Raw genomic sequence first — 11792 nt, 5'->3', positions numbered from 1 at the left:
ACACTGACATGGCCACTCACTGTCGCAGCGGGACCTGAGCACTGACCTTTAAGCTCAGTTGGTGTAAGCTCAGGCAGAGCTGAGGAGCCACACAAATTCAGACAACAGGAACCCCTGCTGGGCAGAGGCTAACTGACAGGCTGGTAGAGCTGTGCTCTCTGTGGGTGATTTTACTGTGTGCTCCCTCTAGAGGACAAGCTGGGACTGAGAGAGGCCCTGTTTGCTGCTTGCTCAGCAGGGAGAAAGGTGGGTTTGGCTGCTGGAGGTTCTGCCAAAACACCAGCAGTTCCAGGCTCTGCCCCCTGACCTCCTGCTCAGGCACTCCAATCAACTGTGACTATTTCCACCTAATCAATTGTAGTTTTATCTCCTCTTTGAAAGAAAAAAAAAATGAAGTAAAAGGAGGAAGACGTAACTAACTCTAAACTATGGAAATGGTTTTTATTTTAGATTTAAGGGAGAAAGCAGGCAGAGTCCAGGCTGAACATGGCTTGCCCGACTAAACCTGACCACAAGAGGAGAGATGGGAGAAAGAGCAAAGGAGGAGCTGCTGACTAAGGCAGGGGTTGGGTTGGGGGGGGGCAGAAGCCCAGCCCCTGGGAGAGAGAAGTTTGGGTTCACGGGCGAGGTGAGAAGTGCTAGAAGGACCACAGGTACTGAGGGATGCTGGCCGAGCTGGGGAGGTTGCCATAGTTACTGCATGAGCTTTGTCTTGGGTTTCAGACCTAACACAGGTAAAGAGCAGGAGTGTGCTTGTGAAGTTATTACATCAACATATAATTGCATTCATTGTTTATATGGCTTTGTACAACAGCTTGAGTAGAATATTGTGACATATGATATAAATACATTTATAATTATTAAAAGTTCACAAATACTTGCATTAAACTTAGACTCTTGGGTCATCAGTTGTCTTATTTTTAAGAGTGAGCTCGACATCTCTCCTTCAGAAATTAGCCAAGAATCTCTTCATATTTTACCTCTTGGGTGTTTCACCCTTACTCTGGGTTCCGACAAAATGAGTAGTGTCTCCCTTCACACTGTAGCTGTAGAAATGGCGCGCACAATCCATGTTGTTGTTTTTTTTTTTTTTTTCTTTTCAGCTTCTCTCAAGAACTTTAAAACAATTTCTAAACCTACCAGTTCATCAATGAAACTGTTATTTGCTACGTGACTTAGTGTGGATATTGTTGAAAAATTTCTTCATGGAGAAGATTAGAGATGCTCCTCTGTCTCAGAGGAGACAGGAGGCTCTCTGAAGGGCGTGCCAGGCGGTAACTGGATTCACCTCCTCGTTCTCTGTCTCCATCAGGCCCAGCACCTGGAAGCCTGCTGTCAGTACACATGTCCTGTTTGGCACTTAGACAAGAAGAGTGAGACAGTTCCAACTCAAGCCTGATTCATGAGTATGGGTTGGGACAATCTTTATGTGCGCTGTGGGAAGGGGTTGCTGGGCACTGTTTTTATAGAGGGAGAGGTAGCTAGAGAGGAGGTTTCTCCTGAGTGCTAAAGCTGAGAGAAAAGAAGCCAGAATTCAGTCTGAGATTTGCATGACTCCAAAGCCTGTCTCTCTTCACTAAGCTACGCTATGTTTTTATTCATGCTGGCCTCATATAAGCTGACATCTTGGCATATCTGTTTTATTAGTGTGGTATTGGCTTCATGTAATCAGGCTTCAGCTCATACTTGGCTACACAGCCGCTCTATTCCAGGGACTACTCCAGTTTCCTGGCTGTGTTTAATTCTTCAATTAATGCAACGATTTATCTACCAAAGCTTTGAAGGACTTCACCTTTGTTGGTTTGTTTTTGTTTTATGAGACAGGCTTTCTCTGTATAACATCCCTGGCTGTCCTGGAACTTCCTCTCAAGTCCAGGCTGGCCTCGAATGCAGAGATCTGCCTGCCTCTGCATCCCGAGTGCTGGGAATAAAGGTGTGTGCCACCATGTCCAACTTTCTGAGTGAGGAATTGTACTCGTTCGGGAATGTGCTGGATGCCAAATTAGATGCCACATCTGACTTCACGATTTCATAGTGGGCTCACAGGCATGATGATGATGCCTCTTAATTGTCTAACATGAGTAATTTTTAAAGAACTGCTTTGCTTTCCTTTGTTTCTGCTGTTTTGGCACTTTACTGCATATAAAGCCAAATGTGTCTGCTCAGCTCCCTGAACAAGCAGTTGCTGGGGGAGGGAGCTTCTTGCTTCTTTGTTTTGTTGCCTCAGCTGGCCTTGACTATGTGACTGTCGCTTCAGCTTCCTTAGTGCTGGGGTTATAGGTGTGCTCCACCATGCCCGGCTTAACTGCCAATCCTTTCCTGGATGTTGTTGGGTCCTAGAAACCCCATCAGAGACTATCACAGTCAGGTCTGGTGGCTTGTACCCATAATCTCAGTTTTGTCAAGCTGAAGCCAAAGGGTGAGAAGTTGAGGCCAGCCAGAGCTGCACAGTAAGATCTTACTGCAAAAGGGGAAGGGAAAAAAGGAACCAATTATATCTTTAAACCAAATTTCTTTCAGTTCAGCCTTTTCTCAATTAAATCTTTAAACCAAATCTGTTTCGGGTCAACCTTCTAATAGGGAAAAGGACTGGTTTTAGAACTATTTATAGAAGTAATTTTGGCAGAACTTGAGATAAACTGAGGAAACAGAAAAAGGGAAGTATCAAGGTGTGCTGTTGGAGTCTTCCCAGAGATAATCAGGAAGATGGTGGCAACAGCATGGGTGCCACAGGAGTGGGGAAAGATTTCTTGAGGATGGGATGAGCTCACTTTGAGGTGAGGAAGAGGAATTGTCATGAAGGCAGACATTCCTGGAGAATGTTTCATTGTTGTATTAAATCTCAGTAGGTCAACAGGAACGAATTGCTAACGACCAGACTTAGGCGTGTGTCCTCCAGAGCTCTTTACACTGTGCCCTCACTTACGTCTCCCGCATCACCTCATACCACAGCACCTCAGCACCCGCACTTTCCTTAAAGATACCTTCTGAAACACCCAAAGCCACGGTGGGTCTCTGAAACCACAACTCCCGGGTCCCTTCATTTGTATCAGTACTAAGCACAGCTCTATGTTTTGGGTGTGGCTGTTTGATTCCGGTCTCTTCCTGTAAAGCCTATACAGCTGGGAACTGTGGTCCTACTGTGTGCGTGTTCTCCCAGCATCCGGCGTTGTCCAACTTAAGATGCCCCACACCCTCTAACTTCCGCACAGCTCCCTAACACTTTTCATTTGAAATACTCACTTCCCCATGGACAATTCTATTATTCTACAAAGATCCCAACGACCATGTCTTTTCCGTGGAACCTGCTTCAAGCCTCCCGAATAGAAGCAATTCCTCTTTCCTAGTTGTTCTCATAGCCCTTTCTTCACATGCTTTTCCTAACAGGCTGAATCACGAAGCCAATGATTACCTACTTGTCTTCTTTCAGCCAAATATAAAATATATATCAAATCCTATTTTACATGTCTGATTCTCATTGTTTTATACACATCGTGTGAATACACACACTTGAGGCAAATTCTCACTGTGTGGTACAGGCTGGCCATGAACTGATTTCAAGTGATCCCTCTGCCAGACTCTCTCCCAGGCAGCAGGGCCACCAAACAGCTCACGACTCTGGTTTTTAAAATCCTATTAGTTGTCATGACTTTGCTGTTTCAGAACACACACACACACACACACACACACACACACACACACACCGGAACTCTCAAATCGGTGGCTTTGGAAATCTATGGCGGCCTTTGTGAGAGTCTTTGCAAGAAATGGGGACTGGAAGGAAAGCCTTGGAGTGAAAGTTGGAAGCTGATTGCTGTAAACGACTGGGGTAATTTGGAAAGGCTTAACTACCGCACACGGATGGCGCTGTGTAAGCTGTGTACCCTGCCTGTGAAGAGGTGGGGTGGAGGTGGGGGTGTTGGATAAACACCAAACTAATCAAAGTTGTCTCGTCCCGTGAAGAAGCTAAGACCTCAGCTTGCAAAACTTTACTCAGCCATCTGATACACCATGCTTTGTCCAAACTACGTGCCGAATCGGAAGAGACTTCTGAAACCGCAGCTTTGAACCTGTGTTTGTCTCTGTTGCTCTTCCAGGGTTGTGGACTGAGTGGGTAGTAGCATCCTGAGGATCAATTAGCGCATACAAAAGCTCACGCGTCAGGGTAGGGCTTTGGGTAGTTTGTGAGGGTCAAGCCTTCCCCCTCCTTCCTCTCTGCAGGTGACCCCAGGGTGGAGGGGATGGGCTCATCCTGTGTGTCTAGTAGGGCTTTTCCTCGGGACTCAGCTTCTCCTGGGGGCTTGGCGTGGCTCTGAGGCTGCCTGTGAGCCCTCGCCCCGAGGTGCGGCCGCCGGGGGGGGGCGGCGCGGGGAGAGGCCGGGCACAGGGGTGGGGCAGAGCTGAGCGCAGCTCTTAGACGGAGGGGTGAGGCTGGGAGAGTCCAGAGCCCTTCGGACCCGCCACGCTGGAGCTGGAGCTGGAGCTTCGCGGGGCCCGGGCCCCGACCACCGGGCTGTGGCTCCTGCAGGACGCCGAGGTGCCAGCGCCGCGCAGCGAGCCGGAGGCGGCGGCGGCGGGGCGCGGCGGCCGGACGGGGGCGGCGCTGCGCTGGCTCGTCACGCTGGTCCTGTACGCCGCCTTCGTGGGGCTGGTGAGAGCCCGGGCTGACCCCCTCCCGGGCTGGCGCCGGGAACCGGCACTCCCCGGCTGCGGCCCGGCCTCCCCAGCCTGCGCAGCGGGAGCTCGGGTGCACCCCTCCCCGTGGGGCTCCGCTTCCCCGTCTTGGAAACGGGCACAGCTGTGATCTTGGAGGGCTTGTTTGTTTGTTTGCTTGTTTGCTTGTTTTGTCAAGTCAAACGGGTCACTTTAATGTGTTTCCCAACTGGTCAGCTGGGTGCGCCCGGAGGAGCTACAGCAAGGGCCACCCGACCTTCCCCTGCTCCGCTCCACAACCGTCCGCGCAAGCTCTGGACGCCGCGCGGCCTCTGCCCGGAGGCCTGAGCAAGTTCCGTCAACTGGTCGTTTTCTAGACGGAAAAAAGGGGCCCCGAGGGGAAAGTGACTTTCTGCATCCCCTAGGTAGTGAGAGCCGGGAGCTGCGCGCTTAGCCCGCAGGGTGGCGCAGGCGTGTCGCCGGGCGCAGCGTCTCTGAGATTGTTTTTAGACACTGCCTCCTCCGGTAGACGCTGCTGGGCTTGTGCTTCCTGCCCACTTTCTGGGAGTACAGAGCACCCACACCTGCCTCGCTCCTCGGGATGCTAAGATGGGGAGCACATTTGGTTTGGGGCACACCGTTGCTCTTGAAATGTAGACAGATGACTTAGAAACGGTTTTGTTAAAGGCACCAAGTGAATTTTCTCTTCAGCCCTCTTGGTTCTTGCCAACACATTCTTACAGGCATCATTTTATTGATAAAGCCTTTTTGTACATGGCTATGGAAATTTACTAAAAGGTCTTATAAAAAGCCTTCCTGGTGGTCTTGGAATTTTATTATATAAACCTACAGATTTAGAAATATTCACATAGTTGATTTCCAGCATATTGAATGTGTGTAGTTCAGAGAAAGAAACCCATGCATGCCAGAAGTATTGCTTTAAAAAAAAAAAAACATAACCAACATGAGTAATAAGTTGATGTTTGAGAATTTAAATCTTGACATCTAAATTACTATATTAGTCATAAATGGAGTAGATTTAAAATAAGATACTTTGAGAATAAATTTTATAGATCTTGTTAACTATTAATACAGAAAATTCTTTTCAGGTGTTCTTCAAAATCTAAAAAGAATTTCAACCAAAGCCAAATAAATAAAATTAAAAAATCGAGTAGAAGCTGGACACTCAGGCAGGCAGAGGCAGGCAGATCTCTGTGAGATTGAGGCCAGCCTGGTCTGCTACTCAGGGAAACCCTGTCTCTAAAAACCAAAAACAAACAAAAAACAATTGAGTAGAAGAAATCTCACAGGAGCATATACCTCTAGTTGTGAAGGGTTTAATAAAAAAAACCCCTATATTATATTGTAATTCTCCCTCTCATTTTTTATAATGGAAAGACCACCATTTAAATAAACGTTACTTCAATGATTCTAAGTTTACAGCTCTTTTCTGTTTAAATTTTAGGGGCTGAGCGTTGCCATCCTTGGGCCTACATTTCAAGATTTGGCAAGAAATGTGAACCAAAACATCAGCAGCCTTTCTGTCATTTTTGTGGGCCGGGCCTCTGGATTTTTAGGTGGCACTCTGATTGGTGGAGTTCTCCTTGACTATATGAACCATTTTTTACTTTTGGGTAACGTAAACATCACTTTTTTTTTTTTCAATGAACTTCCAATAGACTCTGAACATCAAAAGCATGGGCTGCAGAATGATTGGCAATGGAAATGGGCATAGGCTGGGCTATGGGAAATGGCGGCTGGGCTTCCTTAGCCTTTGCTGAATGGAATCCATACTGAACCCCCTAGAAACTAGATTTTTCTCTTTCTTGGGTGTGAGCAACGCTGACCTTTAGTGTGGAACTTTAGGCTTTCCTCCAGGCACATGCACTGGTTGACCATGCAACCCTGCTTATCTGGGGAGGGGTGAGGATCTGGGGCCATGATGATCAGAAATCGTTCTTGGAACCTGGCCAGGCTTCGTGGCCTTGGGCTTGAAGATGAAGGGACAGGGGACAGTAGAGAAATGATATAGGCTGCACTTCTGCCCTGCTGCTCCTGTCAGGGTTGAGCTCAGACCAATCTTCTTGGATCTCGACCCTGGAAAAGAGGCGTGAATAAATACAATTTAGATTACTATACTAAAAGTGCTTCGGAAGCAAGGTTGATTTATTGCTGATGAATGAGTAATCATTATTACTTCTAACATGGATTGAAAGACTTTTTTTTTTTCCTGTCTTTTATCCCACAAGCCAACTTGTCTGGTAAAGTTTTCCTATAATCTATTATAATGATTGAGTCTTACTTCTTGTGTTTACATTGTTACCTTATAAAAATCCTTTTTGAAGAAATACTTTGGGACTGACTCACACACTATACAATTTATCTTTTGTTATAATTTCTAGTTTGATCATTAGTAATGATAGAATTATATTCAAGTCATAGCGGTTTGATTGTTATGGTCCATAACTATTATAAAAGCTGTAGATGAAACCATCACTTATTGCCACTGTATCTCTCATTTAGTCATGATCAAACATTGTTGTTGTTGTTGTGATTTGGGTTTACCTTTTTTGGTTTTGGTTTTGAGACAAGATCTCACTATGTAGCCCTGGCTAGCTGCAAACGATCTCTGTAGACCATGTTGGGCTCCAACTCATAGGGATCTAGCTACCGGTCTCCCATGTGCTGTGATTAAAGGTGTGTAAAGCTATGCCCAGGCTAAAACCAGACAGTTTTAATTTAGTGTTGTTTTTTTAATTTTTTACGATGTTTCTTTGACTTAGGACCCTGAAGAATACTTGTGTTTATAGCTGGCTTTATTATCTTTTTCTAGGTGTTTCAATGTTGGCTACCACAGTTGGGCTTTATCTCATTCCTTTCTGCAAGAAGGCAATCATACTGATTGTCATGATGTCTGTCTTTGGTGCTTCAGCTGGTGTTGTGGATACAGGTTGGTGAACCCTTCAGCATCATTTCCAGAATCTGGGTGAGGGGGTGGGGGACAGTACTATGACGGAAAGTAAACTGGTATGAAATCACAGTGCCACTTGTCTTATTGTGAAATGGCATGGCCCACACATCAGAATCAGACTTCAGCAGCGTTTCTCCTTGACAATTAGGGCACCAGTTGTCCAACATCTAACTATGAAGTGAGCTTTGAGGATTTTGAGGATTGTTGGGTTAGCTGCACATGGAAAGACTCCCTTTCTGTGAGAAATTATAATGCAAATGGGCAGGCTTTTCTTTTGGGAAAGAGTTTGACCACTTTAGTATAAGAGAAAAATAACGCTCTGATGGGACAAACAAGGTATATTGGTTACTTTGTACCTGTTGTGATAAAATATTATGATGAAAGCAACTCAGAGGAGAAAGCGTTTATTTGGACTTACAGTTCTAGGGAATTTGAGTCCATGATTGGGGAGCAAAGGCATGGTGGCAGGAGCAAGACCTGGGGATTCACATCTTGAACCACAAGCACAGAGCTGAGAGAGCAGTTGGAAATGGCTGGAGGCTTTTAAATTCTCAAAGCCTGGCCCCAGCGACACACTTCCTCAAGCAAGGCCACCTCCTAAACCTACTCACTTGGTGCCACCAACTGGATACCTAGTACTCAAATGCCAGAGACTTTGGCAGATATTCTCAGCTAAAGCACCACACAAGGGCAGAAGTATTACATGGCTGCAAAAGCGGCCTTTCACCTTAACATGCACCCCAGATTCTGGGCTTAGAGAAGGCTGTGCAGGTATCACATCCTTGTCTTTCTTTTTTGGTTGTTTTTTCTTTCTCCACAGCAGAAAATCTTCACCCTACCATTGAAGACCTCCTAAATTATATGTAGCTCTTTACTTATCCCTAATCTCAGCTCTCTGTCCCTACCTTTCTTGCTCTACAGGAAGAAAAGAGATTTGATAGATCATGTAAATATTTGACATTTTAAGCTTCATTAAAATGGCACTGTGGACCTATAGGCTTGTCTCGGAATATCTGATTGTCTTAAGTTAGCAGAACACCAGTTGCTTCTGGCTTTTCGCCTTGCGGGTGTTGAAACTGTACAGTGTACAATTCTGAAAATTATTATTGTTTCCTGTAACAAGTATGCCAGAATCCAGGGCAATCCGGCTCAGCTCAGTGTTTAATGTCTGGTTTGGAGCTAAGTATATAACTTCTACAATTGAAACCAATGCCCAGCTGAAAGCACGGAAGCTTTGAGAGTTTTCCCACCATGAGATAACAGTCTAGTATGGAACTGATATTCCCATATGGATGTGGGGCTACGGTTCAGTTGGGCAGAGTATTTGCCTGGCATGCATGAAATTCCGAGCTCAGTCCCTGGCACTGCATAAACTGTAATCCCAGTGCCTAAGGGGTACAGGTCAGGGTGTCAAAATTCCAAGCTCATCTTTCACTGTGTAGCAAGTTCAAGGCCATTATAGCATATATGAGGGCTATCTCAAAAATTACAGATAAATTTATCAGTGTCTTACTGTTCTATTGCTGTGAAGAAACATCATGATCTGGGCAACTTATAGAAGAAGATGGCATTTAGCAGGGAGTTTGCTTACGGTTTCAGAGAGTTAGTTCATTACCAGGGCCACCTGTGAGCATGGTGGCTCACAGGCAGATAGAGCGCTGGAACAGTAACTGAGAGAGAGAGAACCTGAGAGGGACTGTGATGTGGGCTTTTGAACCCTCAAAGCCCATCCCCAGTGACAGACCTCCTTCACCAGGGCCACACCCCTTACCCCATCTTCAACAGTTCACTGACTGGGGACTAAGCATGTAAACAGATGAGCTTATGAGGGCCATCCTCATTTAAACCACCGCAATTAGTATTACTCTCTAGTGAGGTTATAACAAATAATTTCTAATGTGCCTGACTGGCGTGGTGGTTTACTGACTTGCAGACTCCATGAAGATAAGATGTAAGCCAATCCTCTGGTGACGGTGGGTTACAGCTCCTTAGTTACAGGGTGGTTCTGGTGTAAACTTAGAACATCACAAAACTCCTACAGCCTGATGTAGACACCAATGGAATGTTCCTACTAAGTAAGTGCCTGTGAAATCATTTCTTTAACTGGTAGGTGGGAACGTCCTCATTCTGAATCTTTGGGGAGACAAAGGAGCCCCCCACATGCAAGCCTTGCACTTCAGTTTCGCCTTGGGTGCCTTTCTGGCGCCCCTGCTGGCTAAACTGGCCTGGGGTACAGCAGCATCTGCTCAGAACCACAGCGAGTCCGACTTTGACCTTCTAATGCTGAACCAATCCTCCGAAGCTGCCTCAGACTCTGTGTTTGCGGTACCCGATGACATAAATCTCCTGTGGGCGTATGCTTCCACAGGCACCTATATTTTAGTTGTTTCTGTCTTTCTCTTTGGTCTGTTTTGTAAGAAACACTCAAAGCAAGAGAAAGCCACAGCATCTGCTCAGGTAGCTCGAAGGGCTAAATATCACTGGGCCCTGCTCTGCCTCCTCTTCCTCTTCTTCTTCTTTTACGTGGGAGCCGAGGTGACCTATGGCTCTTATGTATTCTCCTTCGCCACCACCCACGTTGGCATGGAAGAAAGCGAGGCAGCTGGCTTGAACTCCATCTTCTGGGGCACCTTTGCAGCCTGCAGGGGCCTGGCCATCTTCTTTGCAACACTCTTACAGCCTGGAACCATGATCGTGCTGAGCAACATTGGCAATCTAGCCTCATCTTTATTTCTGGTGCTTTTTGACAAGAATCGTCTTTGTCTCTGGATTGCAACATCTGTGTATGGAGCCTCAATGGCAGCCACATTTCCCAGCGGCATTTCCTGGGTTGAGCAGTACACCACCTTAACTGGGAAATCTACAGCATTCTTTGTCATTGGTGCTGCCCTGGGAGAAATGGCCATTCCTGCAGTGATCGGGATTCTTCAGGGACACTACCCAGATCTGCCGGTAGTTCTGTACGTATGTCTGGGGTCAGCCATCTTCACTGCTGTTTTGTTTCCTGTGATGTATAAATTAGCCACCTTACCCCTGAAGCGCCAGCGCAAAGGAAGAAGAAAGAGTGAGGACCAGAAAGCTTTTTATTTCCAGTACTGAGTTAAATGATGATGAGAAAGAAAATCCTGGAAACATGCAGAAAAGTGGAATGGAATGGATTCTGAAGTAGTTGCAATGAAGACTATGAGGCATTCTGTAATAGAGAATTCTAGAAAGATTCTGATTTGATAAAGCCCACAGCTGATGCCTTTAGGCAAGTCCCAAATGTCTCTGTGTTTGAGTCCTCTCCAGTTAATGGTGGTATCTTCCTTGTGATACACCAGGGGAAAATGGACAAATATTTGGAGAAGACAAACTATTTAATAACTTAATAGTTGCTACTCTTGAAGAAGCCAGGCCAGGTGGAGCCATAGCAGGTTATTAGCATTTCTAGGGGTCAAAGTTTCTAGATCATCATAATACTGCTGAAATGATTTAACATGTCCCGGAATTTCCAGAGTCTTCCATAATGTACCAGGTTATAATGAGCATAGTAAAAAAAAAAAAAAAAAATGTCTTTTAGACATGTAAAAATAGCTTAGTCAGGATCCCCACTACACCCAAGGTTGCACCTGATAACCAGAACTCAGTGACATCACTCCCTCAAGATAAGCAGACACACAGCTAGAACCCCGTGACACCCACTGGACAGTATGTAAGCAGAGACCAAGAGCAATGGAGAGACGACACCTTCATCTGCCCTGTGGTGGGAGAGTCTCCCCCAAGATCCTCAAATCAGAGACTTCTGTTAAGAGATTGGACCTGACCTTCAGCTAAGATAGGTCACACAGGTGAGCAGCCTTGAGCATAGGACTGTAGTTAGGAACATTGTGTGATGACCCTCAACATAATAAAATATAACTTTTGTTATACTAACTATGCCTATCTGGTTTCTTGTTTGTGGCACTAGTGTTCTCATACAGTGGGAGCATGTAATGAGATGCCTGTTTGGGAGACTCATTAGGAAATGTTATTTTGTGGCATGTGCAAAAAAAAAAAGTTGTGTTTGAGAATTTGGGTAGAACACCAGTAAGTAGGCACTGTGGATTTGTGGAACCGTGGATTGGCCTTTGCTGAGAAAATGACCAAGTGTCCATATTCTCTTTTTTGTTTGTTTTTCAAGACAAGG

At 45.8% G+C, this 11792-nt stretch overlaps 1 protein-coding gene across 1 annotated transcript; it reads left to right on the top strand.

Annotated features, from left to right (window-relative positions):
* The first annotated feature begins 4540 nt into the window (after positions 1–4540).
* On the top strand, positions 4541–11539 carry LOC110549529 (sodium-dependent glucose transporter 1C-like). The gene is made up of 5 exons (XM_021638754.2): positions 4541–4651; positions 6119–6287; positions 7487–7603; positions 9735–10707; positions 10739–11539. Exons 2-5 carry the CDS (start codon positions 6266–6268, stop codon positions 10791–10793), a joined length of 1167 nt encoding a protein of 388 aa, XP_021494429.2. The 5' UTR covers positions 4541–4651; positions 6119–6265; the 3' UTR covers positions 10794–11539.
* The last annotated feature ends 253 nt before the right edge of the window (positions 11540–11792 follow it).

The sequence above is a fragment of the Meriones unguiculatus genome, chromosome 20 (genome assembly GCF_030254825.1).
Source record: "Meriones unguiculatus strain TT.TT164.6M chromosome 20, Bangor_MerUng_6.1, whole genome shotgun sequence".
Lineage (NCBI taxonomy): Eukaryota > Metazoa > Chordata > Mammalia > Rodentia > Muridae > Meriones > Meriones unguiculatus.
This window is presented reverse-complemented; position numbering and strand designations above follow the sequence as displayed.

Excerpts from the sequence above, each read along its gene's own strand:
- LOC110549529 (XM_021638754.2), top strand. The coding sequence starts at position 6,266 with ATGAACCATTTTTTACTTTTGG. Across the intron at positions 6,288-7,486 it reads GAACCATTTTTTACTTTTGG|GTGTTTCAATGTTGGCTACC; the intron begins GTAACGTAAACA and ends ATCTTTTTCTAG. Across the intron at positions 10,708-10,738 it reads AGTGAGGACCAGAAAGCTTT|GAAAGAAAATCCTGGAAACA; the intron begins TTATTTCCAGTA and ends AAATGATGATGA.